The sequence below is a fragment of the Acipenser ruthenus genome, chromosome 20, assembly GCF_902713425.1.
Source record: "Acipenser ruthenus chromosome 20, fAciRut3.2 maternal haplotype, whole genome shotgun sequence".
NCBI lineage: Eukaryota > Metazoa > Chordata > Actinopteri > Acipenseriformes > Acipenseridae > Acipenser > Acipenser ruthenus.
The window spans coordinates 24984657-25002861 of NC_081208.1; the positions used below are offsets into that span (position 1 = coordinate 24984657).

At 38.8% G+C, this 18205-nt stretch overlaps 1 protein-coding gene across 2 annotated transcripts in view; it reads right to left on the reverse strand.

Annotated features, from left to right (window-relative positions):
• Positions 1-5032: 5032 nt before the first annotated feature.
• The window catches only part of LOC117425712 (ubiquitin carboxyl-terminal hydrolase 10), a 29156-nt gene continuing 15983 nt past the window's right edge, over positions 5033-18205 (reverse strand). Inside the window, exons 6-14 of one of the 2 annotated variants that reach the window (XM_034042922.3) lie at positions 17241-17350; positions 16867-16925; positions 16666-16769; positions 16361-16460; positions 15967-16141; positions 15017-15182; positions 13624-13768; positions 12244-12309; positions 5033-6295 (exon numbers count right to left, since the gene is read on the reverse strand). In XM_034042922.3, coding sequence (XP_033898813.3) covers positions 6108-6295; positions 12244-12309; positions 13624-13768; positions 15017-15182; positions 15967-16141; positions 16361-16460; positions 16666-16769; positions 16867-16925; positions 17241-17350 — 1113 coding nt within the window. In that variant the 3' untranslated portion in view covers positions 5033-6107. Of the gene's footprint in view, positions 6296-12243; positions 12310-13623; positions 13769-14974; positions 15183-15966; positions 16142-16360; positions 16461-16665; positions 16770-16866; positions 16926-17240; positions 17351-18205 lie in introns of both variants that reach the window. The other variant, XM_058993721.1, reaches the window with a different exon arrangement.

The following is an 18205-nucleotide window of genomic DNA, read 5'->3' on the forward strand; positions in this document are numbered from 1 at the left end:
CCAAAAAGGATGCTATGTAGACTGACACAATGTCATGTTGGATGGTATTAGGCAGGGGATGGAATGTAAATAAATGCAAGAGCTGATAGGAGAGCAAGTCAAAGTGGACTCACTGTACGATAAAGCTCTCATTTCATTCTGTTTCTCTCTCTTAACACTGCAGTCCGTTCCAACACTTTATCTATGGAAAACATTTTTGTTTTACAGCAAAGTTCTTTTGAGATGTTTCCTTAACAAGAAAAGCCTGTCAGTATAATTAAGAACAATGAACGAGAAAGCAGTAGAATAAACAGAGGTAATAAAACATGTTGAGGCTTGAAGACATCTTGTTTAAATGTCTCAAATCTTGGAATCAGGAGGCAATGAGTTCTAGTAAAAGCTGCCAATCAGCCGGAATTCCCAGTGAAAGTGGTGACTGCAGGTTACTGCTACAGAACTTCAACCTGTAAGTTTATAAACTGGAGCTAGGTTGTGAATGAGAGGGTTAATGCCTTTACCCTTCACCTCTGAGGGCATGGGGTTGAGCCAGGCCTAGTTGCATGGAGGTCCACAGAACAACCACGTAGTCACATTACTCCACAAAACAGCCTCATGAGTCAGCAGTGTACACAGTTGCAGGCATCATGAAGGGAAAAGAGGCCAAAGGACCAACAAATCAATTTACAAAGTGGTTTATTTAATGGTATGGACTGATGCACATGTACTTAATTGCAGTAGCACCACTGTCCTGTTATAGGACCACTGTGCAAAATGTGTTCCTCTGCTATTGATATGTGATTAGAATGAATGTACCCCTCCTTGCCTTGCTCTACCTGTGCTCTTCCCCTGACCCTTTACATGACTATTGGGATTTCCCATTGTTTACACATTACATTTTCTGGTGCTTGCAACTGGGGTGATGCCTCAAAACAACAACAGCAATGTTAGCATGGCTCGCGTATTTTACAGAACCCTCCCTTATTAAAATACCAATAAGCTGTGGAAAAAAAAACAAAAAACTTTTTTTTTAGCATGCTTTAAAAGCTATGACAATTTTTGGTCAATGAATCCTATAGATTAGTTACGGTAACTGCAAAACTAGGTTCCACCAATAAAAATAATAATAAACAAAATAGGTTGGTTTCAAGAACCCAAGATTAGTGCTAATGGGGGTCTGTGAAACCAGCCGTGTGTATATGAAAATCCCAACAAATTAAATAGGCAGATGTACTAAGGAGAACAACACCATAGAAATAGTTTTAGCACCATCTGTAACTAGTTTAGCTGCTCAATCCTAATTTGATTAGCATAATGAGCTTCAGAGCCAGAGCTGGATTCCTACAGCTGTCAACATGTACAGGCACTTGGACCAGAGCCAATGAGTGCTTGTGTCTTCTTGTGTTTCTTGTGTAAGAGTGAGACGAGATCCCTCTTGGACCATTATGTTCTCAAAACAAATACAGAAAACATGAGTGTATTAAGGGAGAGCCAAAATTATGCATAATGTGATTTTTTTTTTTTTTTTTTTTATCTTTACATTAATATAGTATCTTTATTTTTATATAGCCCCTTTGATAGTGGGCCCCATCACAAAGTGCTTTACAGAGGTAGGTAGTGAACTGTGCATTATAGGCAGAGTCACTTACAACAAGACACTGATTTGACATCTCATCCCCAGGATGGAGCACAAGGAGGTTAAATGATTTGCTCAGGATCAACCAGGGAGTCAGTCAGTGGCAGAGGTGGGATTTAAACCAATGACCGTCCATGTCAGTGGTGGGATTTGAACTAGTGACCTTCTGGTTACAAGCCCTGGACTTCAACCACTGGACCACACTGCCTCCTTGTGGAGTTGGACATTAAATACAACTGTACAGCAAATAATAAAGTAAGTGGATAAACCTTATATTATGGAACCTGGAGAATTAAATAATATCGATATCTTTTATATCAGTAGCAGATAACTTGTAGGCTAAAAACAGGTCTGTCTGGTTATTTGCTCTTTTATTGTGAAAAAACTGTATTGTCCTCAATAGTGTTTACATTCATTAAAACCAATATAAAGAGGCCGGAATTGCATACTATAAGTGATTAATCTATTTGATCTGAACTGTTCTTGGAAGTAAGTGGATCAATTATGTACCTTCTACTAATGACAGTATTTTAATTATTGCAAATTCCAATCATCTGTTAAGATCTCCGATACTGGAAGCACATGTTGTGTTGTTTTGTCTTTAAGCCACCCCTACAATCATTTTTAGTTTCCTGCAGTTTCTAAAGCTGTCACTGGAGGGCAGGCCTACAGGAGACTGCACCTGGGATGAGGTAATCTTTCACAACAACATGCTGGAGGTATTGAGTCTTCCCCATGGAGATGAAGAGAATAAATGCCTCTTTTTATGCAACATAGATTTACCCTTCATAGCTTTCACTATATTTAATTTATTAGTCATGGATTAATCTATAGCACTCCCCCACATTATAGGCCAAAAGTGTAATAATACTAATCATTTGTATTGAAGGTCTGACACAATGTCTTTCCACACAGACTGGACCCTTATTATTTCCTTGCAATTTAACTAAGACAGTGTGCAAGAAATCCAGACCTCAATATAAAAAAAAAGTGCCTGTTGTCTTTTGTTGCTCTGAACACCACTTGGGTAAAGATACACAAGGGCTTACAGTTGGGTTTAGCTTCAAGTGGTTCCACCAGGCTGTTCTCCATGGAACTTAAGAGAGGTAAACTTTCTACAAAGTTACTTCTGAATAGCTACTTTGTGCAATGGAATTTTATAGTTTGCCCACAGGCGTTACACTGCTTTAAAACACACTCTAATCTTGCACAATTACTCTATAAAATTTAATTATGTATACAATTACATTTTTGGCATAAGGAGAACAGATTTGTTTGTTTGCATAAGTTGAGTTATTGCCCCGACAGTCAAGACACTACATTTTTATTACAAAAGGGGCTATTGCTGAAATACCTAGTTTCATACCTCCCCTCCCCTTAAAAGCAAATACTATAATATAGTAATAGCATACAAATTGAAAATGATAAACTAGTCAAAGTATTGGAATTATTAGGCCAAACCATTTCATAATAAAAGACAATTCTTGACAGGGTCTTATTTGTTTTCCAAAGGCAACTTCACACTATGTAAATGAGCCTTGGGTAAAGCACAAGACAGTACACCTACCAAAACTAAACTTCTGGCCTAGTCAATTACATGCATCACCTGATAATAATGGTTAATGGCACTATTCGGTGTCTAATTCGGTGTTAAGCTTGGTAACAGATCAATCTCTCCACAATCCATGAAACCAATGTGGAACACTCACCCTCAACTAGGGGAAAAAAATTATGAAAGTGATTTTGGCCCTAGTCTGAATGCAAAATTGGATCAATTCATTGATAACCAGAGAACTGGACTGGAAATGTCAAGGTTGGGCCATTCAATTAAGAAATAATTTATTACAAAATAAACAACAGGGCAGAGAAAGCATCCCACTTAATCAAATAAGGATTAGTTTTGCAGACCACATAGAAACCTTCACCTGTGCAAAGCATGCATTACAAAACTCAAGGCATTATTGCTGGCTGAGGCAACTCTAATTCTAACCAGCACAAACACTACAGTGTATGTTGGTTTGGGGAGGGGGAGATAACATGAAACAGCAGTAATGATTTAACCATTTAATTCTCACTTTTGAGAAAGAGCATGAGCTGTACTGCTGCAAAATAGTTATTGCACTGAAGGAGCCATCTGAAATTTCAGCCTAATTTTATGCTGTCTCTAACTCATCAACTGTTTCTGTAGAAAAAAAAAGAGTCTACAATGAGTAATTCAAGTTCTCAATAAAGTAATTGTTCGAAAACCTAATTCAGAAAGTATATTACAAATCTAAAATCTTGTAAAAAATGAAGCTCAGAAATACCGGGACAGTAAATACATTCATAATTTTTAAATAAGGGGGTTAAGTGCTTTCATTGAACGACTTGAAATGTTAAAACAAAAAAAAAGACTTGCCGTCAATGTATATAACAAAAATAGGGGTGTAAGGATTCATCGTGTATTGACAGATCATGATACTTTCTTTACACATCTTCTTGCATTGTGATACAAGACCAAAAGCACAACCCAGCACATTGTACATCACCAAATGGTTCTTGAATTAAGTGTTTTATAGCTGGAACAGATAGTGATGTTTGACTGTTTTAGTGCTTATGAAAAAGGAGACGATGGCACGCGCTACAGTCAAGCAGAGCTGGATCTTCATACTGTATCTCAATTATTCTGACAGTCCAATACAATATATAATCTGACAAGAAGTACACTATACAATGTTGTATGCATCCAAAAGTTTGTGTACTTTGTTTTATTTGTTGGCCAATTAAAGTTCTCAAAACAACCCATCTCTCTTGATGGTTCTCTCATGGATTAATACAAACATGTTCCATTTAATACTTTAATACAAAGGTGACCAGTCCACACACTGCAGCGACAAGCAGTTTACATTTCAAAAATATACAAACTACACTGAGATGAATATTCATTTTAAGGGATTCAACTTTTGAAACACTGCATTTTTTGTAAAAAATGTGGACTTGAACAATGTAAACTTCTTATTGTGCATGAAACTGATTTCGAACCATGGATAAATGTTCCAAATGTAATCTAATGCACGAAGTATACACATAAATACGTGATTGGGCAAAAGAAAAGAATCACTGAACATTAGGAACCACAAATCATTTTTTACTTTGATATAGATTGAAATTTAAAAATGAATACAAATTAGTAAATACGTAATGGCTAAAATCCAAAACAATGTGATGATCTTGTTTTATGTGCTTTTAGGAGGTATGCATGTCTTGCAAATTGGTCACTGCATTGTAGAAAGGGCAACAGTTTAAACAATTTATATAATGTAAAGATGAAATTGAAGTAAAGAAAAAAACCCTGCAGTGCCATGACTAAATGACAAATTCGTAATCTAAACTAGGACAAGTTTGAAGCATGAGGATGCATGGAGTAAACCAAAAACACTCTTAAACCAACTCTGTGACTTTATTGGATGGGCGACCACTTGAGTTCTACAAGTATCACAGAACTGTGTACAGTTAAACCTTAAACATTATGGGAGGAGAAAAAAATGTAATGACAAAAAGTAAACAAAGGCAGGCTTATTATGGAATATTACAATCTTCATTGGTTTTTCTCCAGCTTGTGTACACAGAAAGCATCATTCTTATTAGAACTCCCCAGGGAGTGTGAAAGTGTCAATTACCCATCTCCTCCAGATATTTTATTTTTTTTTGTCTTTGTTAAACCACAAAAACATTGCACTGCACGTCTACTTTATTTACGTGCATGTAAGCCTTTTTAAATCCTAAAGCGCATTTATTTTAGATTTTCATCATTCTAACTCTACACCCATAAACCAGAGGCTTTCTCAAACAAAGACATGAGCATTGTTTCAAGCACACAGTAACATTTATCTTCTTTCAATGGCTCAAATGTCACCTAGATTAAAAAGCAGAGGGGGGGGGGGGGGGGGGGGGCAGAGGTGGTGAGGAACTCCGAGTCAGGAGACAAGCACTCGAGTACTCATACATTAAGATCTACACAAGTTTGTTTGCTGGTGCAGAGTTCTTTTGCACTAGGCAAATTGAAGAGGTGGAAAATGCAAATCAATTGGACTGTGTCAACTCCCCTTGCAGAACGGCATTGCGTCCTCATTAAAACAAAAAAATATATACTTTTCACCAGTCCAACTTTTTGGAGCCTTGCCTGGTTAAATTTTTTTTATTTTTTATTTATTTATTTATTTATTTATTTAAAAGTTCCCAGAACTCAAGGCTGGGGGATGAAAAGATGGAATGAGTGTCCTTTTACTCCATCAATCTCCATTCCAACTCAATCTCTTTTTTTTCTAAAACCCAGTGCTGCAAGGACAAAGAAAGCCATTTCAGGCAAGTCTTTTTTTCTTCATTTTTCAAAAAGATAAAAGGATAAAGGCATTGGAAAAGCTGGCTCTCTGGAAAAGCAGGGGGGGGGGGGGGTCTTGCAAGAGAAGTTGGGCTGTGTTCTTGTTTAGTTGCAATTTGTTTTCGTTTAAGAGCTTTACAGCAGGTCGACGCGGCGGTAGTACAGCAGATATGCTGTGCGCTCGGCAGTCTGCTTCACCACCTGGTATTGGTTGATCACTTTCACTGCCTGGTCATCAATGCGCAGCCAGCCGTTAAGACCGATATGGAAGACATCCGTGGTGTAATGGCCGCCAGTAGCACTGTTCCCATGATGATAAACAACTGTGAAAAAAAAAAACACATTAATATACAGTATAAGGATGGGTACTACATAACCATTAATAAATGTAGCGTTATTTCATGATGAAAAATCTGTTACGTAGTAAAGATTTTTGTTGTAAACCATTCAATATCAAAATGGAAACATTGGCAATTATTTTCCGGCTATTATCGAAGTGCCTTTGTATTTAATACAAGTATTTTTTCAATCTTTTATTGTATGTAGATGGCAGTGTAAATATTGATGCATAATCTGTGCAACTGTATTATTTGCCTGTTCTTTCCTACCTCCCATGAGATACTTTTAAAAAAGACGATGTCATTTTATTCCTGGTCATACATGTTAATAGGTAGGGACACATGTTAATAGGTAGGGAAAGTACAAAGCTATAAAAAACAAAAGGGTTTGAGTAAAAGAGGCCACAGCTTTTTATATTCTTCAGTAAGGTACGTCCCTTCCCCTCCTCTTACATTGTTCTTGTCACACACACACACACACAGTCTAACAGATGGCAAGTTAGCTTTGCAGAGCAAACAGTGCTGAGTTCCTCTGTAGATGGTGTTGACATTGGGCCAGAGGTCCTGCAGTTAGCACATGTTAAATATCAACACAGCCTCTTGCTGCAAGCCTGCTGGAAAAAGTACACTTTCCTTCCCTCCATCCTGCCAGCCACAGGGGATTCATTAAGCCCTTTTATTATTTTTTATTATTTATTTCTTAGCAGACACCCTTACCCAGGGCAACTTACAGTTGTATATAAAAAACAAATAATTACAGTACAATTAAGAGCAAGATACAAAATACAATGACTTCAGTCCTAATAAGAGCAAATACAAAACACAGTACGATCTGATATTGGGGTAGTTCAAGAGCAGATAGTGTTTTCTTTTATATAAATATTGTAGCTGTCCTAACAGTAGTTCAGTCTGTCATTTTCCACATGCCTTTTCTTTTTAAAATCAAGCCCTGTGCTCAAACCCAAGTCACAAGACAAACACATTGTGGTCTGAAATCAGCTCCCTAGACAGCAATGCCAGAACTACTACAGTTCAGCACAATTGTCACAGATTACCTTTGCAGAAAGTCGCAAAATAGAGAGGACTGGATGGGCATGGACACTGCTTAAAAAAAACAAAAAAAAACAGTTCTAATTTCTGCATACATCTCTTAAATGCTAAAATGGTTTTGTATTACATTTGCTTTGAATGAATAGAATGCATGTATTCATTCACTTGCAGAACACAAGGTATTTCTTCTGTTAATTTACTTTGTTAAATCTTGTTATTTATCCAACATTAGAAGAACTCTAATGGCAATATACCCAGACATAAGATGAGACTGTGAAGTACCCTGGAACGTACTGACTTTACCAAAATACAATGAACAAAGATGTTAACTGCATAAGAGGAGTCACTCAGGATTTAAAAAGACAGCAATACCCCACCCCAGCCCTTGTGTAAGTGTAAACATACCTGCACCAAGTGTGTACTCAAGCTATGCAAGTTACTTTGCTTCTATTGAAAACGGGAGATTTCTACACTCACAATAGTGACAGCATTTGAACAGTAGATGGGACTGATAGGTATACAAGTGTTTAATTGATTATTATAAATTCAAGACCATCAGCTAGTAAAAAACAGTCCCTACAATAGCCCCCCCCCCCCCCAAAATTTAATAAATAACCCTAAAGGGCCATGTCAACAGTAAAAATATAATGCCAAGATAAAAGATGTGAAACCACCAGTGTGGCAAACACTACATGTTACTGTAACAGCTGACATGATCGATTACAACTCAACTGTTAATAGTTCACCATGTAATTATAAGCACAGGGGGAATACACCCCTAAGAAAATTAAGCCATTTTAGCTACGGTCTCTCTGTCCCTTCAGCACAGATGGGTAAAGGAATAAAAAGCCTCAATCTAGGGAAAGTTTACTGGATTGTTATAGTTATTGTTTCCAAGAGCTGCCATACTAAAATTACATTACAAACTAAAGTTTCGAGACCTCTAGATCCACTGTGGAGCTTTTTTGTCTATTTGGACATTTCAATAAGCCATGAATGCTGCAGAGGAGAGAAAAAATTGTTGGACTATCAGATGCAAATGATAGTCTGCATATAAAACTACAGGTCTTCACAAGGTGGTGAGGTTTACCCACCCAGCTACCCATTTATTTTGGCAATTTCCATGTCTTTTGCAGATTTTTCATTCTTAGCCCTCAATAAGCAATTTGGAAAGTTTTCAAAACAATTCTTGCATTAAATTTTTTTTTTTTTTTAAATACACACTACTGTGATTATGATAAGCGGAAATAGAGTATTTCAATAGAAGTTAAACAAAACAACAACAATGTGTTAACAATTGCAGCATTATAATATAGATCACAACATTCCCCCCCCCCCCAACTGCAGCATTATAAATATAAATAATATTTTTTTCCCAATGGCAGCTGGCACGGGTGTATAGTGCTATTATGTGAATTATTTGTACAATAAATAAACAGGTGGTTTTAACCTTGTAACACAATTTTTGTTCCTGGGTAGTAAGTGTTATTTCCCAATTGCTTATGCCTCAAAAGTATAGAAAATGGCTATTATTCCCCACAAACTTTGCTTTTGTGACCAGGACAGTGATATTTTGAAATTTACCTATTTCCAATAAGAAAACGGGTGAATGTGTCTTTTCGTTCACATAAAGTCCGAAAAAAACAACATATGAATCCAAATTAACATGTATTTATACTAAAGTAATACAAAAATGACTACAAAGGATTTAGAAGTGAGTAGTTTTTCGAGATTTACGATTATACTGTAAATCACTTTCACGAATTAGCCCACAAATATAGTCTCCCATCATGTTCTCGTTATACTGTCCTTGGAAAGCGGCGTTCAAAGTCCAGTATATCCTGGTGGAAGCGCTCGCCTTGCTCCTCCAAGTACGCTCCCATGTTCTCCTTGAATTTATCAAGATGAGCATCAAGGATATGGACTTTGAGGGACATCCTACAGCCCATTGTGCCGTAGTTCTTCACCAGAGTCTCAACCAGCTCCACATAGTTTTCGGCCTTGTGATTGGCCAGGAAGCCCCGAACCACTGCGACAAAGCTGTTCCAAGCCGCTTTCTCCTTACTAGTGAGCTTCTTGGGGAATTCATTGCATTCCAGGATCTTCTTTATCTGTGGTCCGACGAAGACACCGGCTTTGACCTTTGCCTCAGGCAGCTTAGGGAAGAAGTCTTGAAGGTACTTGAAGGCTGCCGACTCCTTATCTAGAGCTCTGACAAATTGTTTCATAAGGCCCAATTTGATGTGCAGTGGTGGCATCAGCACCTTCCGAGTGTCCACCAGTGGCTCCCACTTGACATTGTTCATCCCCACAGAGAACTCGGTCCACTGTGGCCAGTCCAGCCTGTGGAAGTGCGCCTTGGTGTCCCTGCTGTCCCAAACGCAAAGATAGCAGGGAAACTTGGTAAAACCGCCTTGGAGACCCATCAGGAATGCCACCATTTTGAAGCCTCCTATGACCTCCCAGCCGTACTCATCATACTTCAAGGCGTCCAGCAAGGTCTTGATGCTGTTGTAATCCTCTTTGAGGTGCACCGAGTGAGCCAGGGGAAGAGACGGGTACTTGTTACCATTATGGAGCAGCACGGCTTTGAGGCTCCTGGATGAGCTGTCAATGAAGAGGCGCCACTCATTCTGGTTACAGGCATTTCGATTGCCTCGAACAGACTGGTCACATTGTGGCAAAAGCAGAGCCCATCTTGACGGGTGAAGAAGCTGGAAAAAGGTTGGTGACACTTCCTCTGATCTGCGACTTGCACACTTTCATCCAACAAGTTCCACTGCTTGAGCCTAGACGTCAAAAGCTCGGCATTGGACTTGGTGAGACCAAGATCTCTAATCAAGTCGTTGAGGTCTTTTTGGTTGGGGTAGTATGGGTTTCTCTCCTCAGCTCCACCTCTGAAATTGTCATCTGGACGTCTTCCTCGCTCTCTGACTTGCTGCTCTCTTCTAAAGATGGCTGCTCTCTCTCCGGAGGAGTGGGTACTGGGAGCTCATGGCAGTGTGGCACCGGGGCGATGGATGAAGGAAGGTCCGGATACGTGATAGCAGGTGCATTCTTGCCAGTCCGACGTTTGGAAGGGTCCACCATGCAGAAGTAGCAGTTGCTTGAGTGGTCAGTGGGTTCCCACCAAATTCTTGGGATAGCGAACTTCATGGCTCTCTTTTCCCCTCTGTACCATCCTACAAAAATACATTTATTTCACCCATGACTAATGTGTAAGAGATTCTCGCAACATTTTTCATATATGATATATTTTTTCAATAACATTGAAAATTGTAAAACATTTTAAAATTAAAAACTTTTACAATTTAAAAAATTAACAAATTTTATAACATAAAATTCCGAGCAACAATTGTCCATCTTACCTTCCAGAGTTTTTTTGCAGTGCTCGCAGGTGAAATGAGGTGCCCAGGGTTTGTCTTGATCCCCGACAGGCATGCCAAAATATGCCTTGTAGGCCTCACACATCTTAGCAGATGCTTCCACGGAGTACTTTTTCGCTCGTCTTGATAAATTGGCCGCAGACATAGCAAAATGCGTCTGCCGGATGCTTGCAGCCTCTTGATGCCATCTCAGAAAAATGCAGATATGTATCCACTTAGGCAGCTGGAACTAAACTGAACTGGTGGGCTTAAGGCCCCTGTATTTATGCTACTATTTTTATTACTGGAAAGTTCTAGAAGTTACTCCAAGTTTACTCAGCACTGAATCTATCTGGAATGTTCTGGAAAATAGGTAAATTTCAAAATATCACTGTCCTGGTCACAAAAGCAAATTTTGTGGGGAATAATAGCCATTTTCTATACTTTTGAGGCATAAGCAATTAGGAAATAACACTTACTACCCAGGAACAAAAAAAAATAAAAAATTGTTACACGGTGTTACCAAACGTGACAAGGCTTCTTATAACCTGTAACACCAACAAATAAAGAATAAAACAAGGAGATTTCTCTGTAGATACACAGGCATCCATTTTTTACTCTCAGCTGTGTGTATACAGATGACCCGGTCCATAAAGCACACTTCTTAGGGACTGCTGCCATCTGCCAGTAAAATAGTTTTCTTATTGTTTCATTGATGCACGTTAAAGACATGTTCAGCTTTGCAGATGCACTTATAAAGAGCCTACACGCTATTCTCACGGGAGTGACAAATTTGGACTCTTATGCACTCCACGTGGAAATCGCGGGATAAGCAGCTGGGTGGTTAAGAAACAATAACTAACCGAGGACTGCTCTCAAAGTAAGGTCCATTATTTCATACCGAGAAGCACCCCCCCCCCCCCCCCCAAAAAAAAACACTTCCTCTCACATTATCCACTTCCTACAATGTGTCCCCTTGGTATAGGAGTCACCCATTTCTAATACTACATTGAACTGTTGCTTTAAAATGATAAACTAATGCAACATAGCCAGACATTTTATTGATGTAAGTTAGGTACAGTAGTCTCCGCATATAGGAACACTTCGCCTAAGAGAACACCCTTGTGGGGAAATTGATTTCCCTCATTGTAAATGCTCCGTCTAAAGGAACAGGAATTTCACTTAAACACCTTTTTGGCACCACTAGCGAATCGTTCACAACTTATACAGTACTGTTTTGTAATCTTATAACTCAAACTTAAATTCAAATGGTTTACTCAATCTTTTCAAATGTGACATCGCAAGAGTGAGTGTCTTTAGGCACAAATCTTTCCAGAAAAGTGTATGAAAACTTTGGTAGGACCTACAACCTCTGAACTAATCTTGTCTGTTCAATAATAAACTAACGCTGCTGAAGAGATTAAATCAAGGCAGATAAACTGCTAGGGGGGGATATACAACGGATTACTGTACTACATAAAATTACCAGTAAATAAAAAAGCAACCAAATGTATATACCTGCAAAGAGCCTGTAGGATCGTTGCCCTTTGAAAATCTTGCTTCGCACTCCTGGCGAGAAGAGATCTGGAAGGAACAAGAAAACAAAATTCATTATTATTATTAGACTATTTTACATTAGAATCCATTGTTATAAGCAACAGATATGCCCTGAAAAAACAAGTACACAGCACTCTGAGAACGGGTTGCATGGGCACCAAAACAGCAGCCAGCAGGGAATATACTTATACTACACTGGTGCCCCCAAAAGGCCATTTAATTACAGTTAACAAATCAATAGTTTGTTATACACTAATTCATGCGTGTATTTTAAAAAGTCCATGCTTGACCTAAAATCCATGTCAAAATGTCTTAACTAGGTCCAAGTGGGGTGAAATGTTGGCAGGTAGTTTCTCTTTTTAAACAAACAAGATGTATTTTATACTTTTAGCAGGAAAACATAGGCTGCCTTGATGTCTCTTCCCTTCCCCCCACCCACACACACACACCTGTCCTACAACAGTCCAAGGCATAAAATTAGCACCTGCCAAATGCGGATAAATTTCGTGACTGGTACGTCTCGCAATCTTACCACCCACACTGGCGGGTAGTGGCTACTGCTTTTTTTTTTTTTCACTATGTTGATTTTACGTCCCGTTGTCAACCGAACGTTCAAAACTAAGAGCGAAATGTTTTATCCACCGGAAATATGTTCAACAGCAGTCTGAAGTATTTTGTTTACCAATGATTCGTTTTGGAGAAAGTGAGTATTTATTTAACAGACGACTACTTGGGTACACTGCATTGTATGATACAAATATTTTTTTAACATGCAAGCCCACTTCAGTGCATAACACTATTTGATAGAAATAAACAAAGTGCATAATCAAATGTGTTTTTACATCCATTTCTGTGATTTCAGACTATTCAAATGAACAATTTCTGTGGCAATTCTAGCCTTACTAAAGATTGTTTTAAAAACAGGATACCAACTACTTTTTATGCACTGCATGCATCATCTGGTAGTCCATGTGGGTCTAAATTGTTTAACCCATTTCAATCCAACTTACGGGACATTTATCATTGCGCTTCAGCAATAGTTTCACAGACACTTACCTCAAGGGTTTTTTTTTGGTGTAAACAGACCTATCAAACCTAAACACCAACTTATGCATAATGTCTCTCCCACCACCCCCAGTCAAAGGAATTCTTTATTCCCGACTGACAGTTTAGTGAGCATCAGTAGTACAACTAACAAGGACTGCTTTGTATGTTGCATAGATATTGCACTACAGGTTCTGCTGGACACTTAAACACAGTGTTAAATCTAAACAGACATCATAGGTCAAATTTAAAAAGGTAAATTAAAAATGACAAGGCATTAGAAAAAAAAGAAAGTACCTTTGCTGATTTCCAGATCAACAGGGTACTCTACGTTCTTAATCAATTTCTGGCACCCTCCAGTTTTCTCATAAACAAACCGCTTAAGATGCAGGACCAATACGGGGGGAAGCTCTTCCAAAGTAACTCTCCGGCTGATCTCAACCTAACACAAAACAAGCAAACAAACAAAACAAAAACACAAAAAAACCCATGAATATGAAAGTCTTCACAATACCACATTCTTGACCAACTGCTCATTTAAAGTTAATATACATAGAACGGAAGAGCAATAATGTCAGGGGGCATCTTACCTTCTCAACTACTTCAGTAATTGAGCTTTTTTCCCCCAAGCCAACCATATCATTTTGGCTGCCAAATCCACAGCTCCAACCACTAAGACAATACTGTTCCACCCTATCCTTAACTCTGACCACTGCCTTGAAAGACTAAATGCTTCTACTTACTGAAAAAGCAGAAGTTCATAGTAAGGGGTTCTTCCAGCACAGAACACTCAAGCCCTCTGGTTATGCACAAAGCAGGTACAGAACAAGCAGTAGCAAAGAACACTGCAGAGCTTTACACACACAATTTTTTTTTATACTGAGAAAGGGCCTTCACAGGGCAAGCTAAGCAGCGGTATAAATGACAGTAATTGAATTCCAGTTCACCACGAAACCTGTGTGCCGTTAAAATCAGCCAACACCCCTCCCAAACACTGTCTCTCTACATGCATGCAAAGAGAAATTCTGTTTGCCATGTCCACCTGGACATTGTTCCTCAATTATAATAGACCTAAATGTACCACAGGGTATGAAGTTCTTCTAGTTGAGCAAAATACTATGATCTAAACCAGATGCAAAACTAAATTATAAGCCAGGTAATAAGACACACTGTTTAAGGAAAAAAACACAAATGAATGAGTAACTAAAATAAATTTTAAAAAAGCACTTTACAGCTGGCCTACAGATGTTCCCTTAGTTTATTAATGATTTTCCATAGAAATGTGCCCCCTGCTTGTGGAGTAGCAATACAACACCAAGCAGTTTTTGAATAGACATTTGTTGTGTCAAAACATCAGGAAGGAACAGGAAACAGGAAGGAAATCAGTTTAATTGTGTTACAAAAAAAAAAGCATTAGTAAAATCAGTGGTCCATTAACATGCAAGCACTGCATTTATAAATAAAGATGTTGTATAACACAGCTTGTTTTAGAGTTTATATTTTTGCGTAGTGCAAGGAATTGTGGCATTTGTAGTTTTGATGAGCCTCCTGTCACTAGTCAGGAAATTAATCCATATAGTACACATACTATATATTACACACACACACACGTGAATAGCATTAAGACCCTAGTAAGTGATTCACACACCCCTGCTGGAGTGAGAAGGAAGAGAGAGTTCTGGATTCCCACCTCCTGCTTGCTTTTAGTGGTGTATCCCTGAACAGACTCGCGCGCCACCAGCGTCTCCAGAGCCTCCTGCACTGTGCGGATCTTCTCTGACTGAATGTCCAACTGCAGTGAGAAGAAGGGCTGCAGTGTCGCCGACTCCTTCGAGCTCTGCTGGTAAACCACAGACCTTGACACAAAAAAATAAATTTACATGTAAAATGTATTGGTGCATGTTTGTTTTGAGTATAATGTACCTGTATGTCGGGACCTGAAAAATGTATTTGTTTTAGTTTTTGTACCCATTTGCCCCTAAATAACTTCCTTTTTTTTTTTTTTAAACCAAGAATAGACACAGCAACCTCATTCAAACCCACCAAAAAGGGATCACACCAGGGGATATGTTAAATAAATGTATGCTTTAACAACAATCCCTTTACTGCCCCCTGAACAAAAGTTTTGTCAAGACGCACTTCAGGTAGAACTATGAAGGCAGCTAGTGGCAATTCTGTTTTTAACAGCAGATTTTGTGCCCCATGCTGAGGTTTTCCTCCAGAGCACCAGCATGGGCGAACAGCCCAAAGCTCAGATAAAGATGGCCCTATATTCTTCCAGCCCTTACTATCCAATGAAAAAGCAGTCTGTGCCAATGTAAAGAAGGGCAAGGTCACCGCTGGTGCCACAGTTCTGCGGCTCAGCTTAAGAAAATAAGCACACTTTTTATATACATAACCAGTTGGGTTTGGTTAATATCAAGGTTAAAGTGTCAGTTTGTTATGCAATTAAAACACGATCTAGCTGTTTTAAGACTATATACTAATATTGCATAAATAATGCAATGATGTTGCATAACATCCACTGGGAGTGTCCTAGTGACAACAGGCAGGTAGCAAACTCATAGCACTGAAAAAACATTAGCAGCCTAAAACCCCAGTCATTTCAATTGCTGACGAATTAAAAAAAGGCAGTTTTACCTGATGTGCCCTCCGAAGACGTCGGTAATAGGGGTGCGAATGAAATCTGCCTGTCGGGTAATGGAAGTTTTATTTTTGGGTCCCACTTGCTCCCACTCATCCTCGCTACCTTCCTCGTTCTCTGCCTTCTCTTCTGACCCAGGCTGGGAATCTGGACCATTTAGTGTAGAAACTTCTGTTCATAAATAATAAATAAAAAAAAACAACATTAGAACAAGCTCATTTAGGAACTTGGTTTCAAAACCACCATTCGTGTTTGTTTATTGGATCGTTCTAGGGAAAGCAATCAATGCAGTGTAACCTTTGGCATCTAAAACAAAGACCTGCCAGGTTCTTGACATTCAAAAGAATATGAACGGAAACAAAAATAAAAACGTAGGAGTTACTAACTTACGTTCCTCCTGTGGAGAGATTAGCTTTATCAGTGACAACATCTCCTCATGTAGTCCATTCAGAATGAAGCCCAGAAACTCCTCTGCATCCTCCTGGCGACCCTGGATCAAACACAAAAGGGTTGGCCAGATTAAATCTAGGGACAGACGATAGCCTTCAGGAACTAGTATTGATTAACTGTCTCAGTTCAAGCTGCACTGGAGTTGAAAAAGCTCTACAGAAGACCAACAAGCAAAATAAGTAACACATCTGGATTAAGATTACTTCTAGACTAGATGTTGATAAAACAAATATATGGTATCTTACCTTCTCCGAAAGGCTGGATTTGATGACAGTAAGCAGTGTGTAGATGTAGGTCGGTTCAAAGGGAATCCCAGGTCGGACATCTTTCATTATTTTATCTCCGGCAGCTAAAAAGGTAAGCACCACAGTTAAATAAGCTTTAAGGGGGAGTGGGGGGGCACACATCCAGACAGGTCTGAACACAATTGAATGGAGTTACTTTACCTTGCTGTTTTGCCTTGGAAGGTACAGGCATATTACTGAACTCATTCACAAGTCGAACACTATTAAAATAAAATAATGTAAGTTAATTCACAAAACATTAAGTTGTTAAAATAAGCAGTTGCTATTCTGGCCATTTTTCCTTTTCTTGTTTTAGTTGAATGGTCGTTTAAAAAATCTTGTTTGTACAGTAAATGAACTATGGCTTGTATTCCAGCACAATGTTTATTTCCACTACTCCAACAAGACCTTGATCATTTCTAGTTTCCAACACATTTAGGCTGTACCATTGCTCTAACGACTACTGTATAAAATGGGTCAGCTATTTTAAATGAAAAGTGGATGCTTGGGGAGACAGGTTTGGAAAAGATACCCACAAGTTGTCGATCATGGGTGTCGAAGTGCACGGCCTCTGGGTTTCACTGAACATCGGAATGGACTTCATCAGGTGATACATTGGGGGGCAAGCAATCACAGCCTGTAGAGTCTTTAAGAGCAAGTCAAGGGGAACACACAACAAAAGGCACAAAGCTATTCATCAATATATAGGCTAACAAAGTCCCCCTTGGATAAAAAATAAAAAAATAAAAAAATAAAAAAGCAACGTTGTTGGTACATTCGTCCTCTCAACCAACAGCGGACCCAAAAGGGAGAATTGTAAGCATTAGAGAGATGCGGGTATGTGACGGCGACAGATTTTTAGATTGACAGATGAAAGGTTTGACGATCTGCTAAATAGATTGGGACCATTACTTCAACGCAAAAATACACAGCGATGCCAGTGACACCTGCAGAAAGACTTGCAGTCAAACTGCACAAAGCCTGGCCACGAGCTTCCCAACTCCACTCTTTACTTCAAAGTTTTCTTGATCTTCACACAGTTCTCTATCTGGCTTTACATTTTTTTCTGAATACACACCAAAGTGGTTTCTTTTATTTGGGCATCTCTATCTTCTTTAAGTGAGGGGTTATATAAAATGGATGTTTACTAACTCCTTCCATTAAAAGGTTCCTCAAAGTCTTGTTCCATGATGGTTACCAGCACACGACCATGTAGCAAATGTTGAAATTTATCATCCAACCCCATGCGATTTCAGGTCGCAGAGGCATGAGAAAAGGCTGTAGGACTTTCCAAATTATATATATATATATATAATAGGTAATATTTTCCGGTTGGAGTTTGAATTATGAACCAGCCTTAAGTGGATGTGTGTGTCAAGACAATGAGTAGGCCAATCAAATTGACACGGAAAAGGGCATAAAATGCATTAAAAATAAATTTTAAAAAACCAACGTTAAATCACATCAAGACATTTTTACTATACATTGGCTCCCAGCTGTG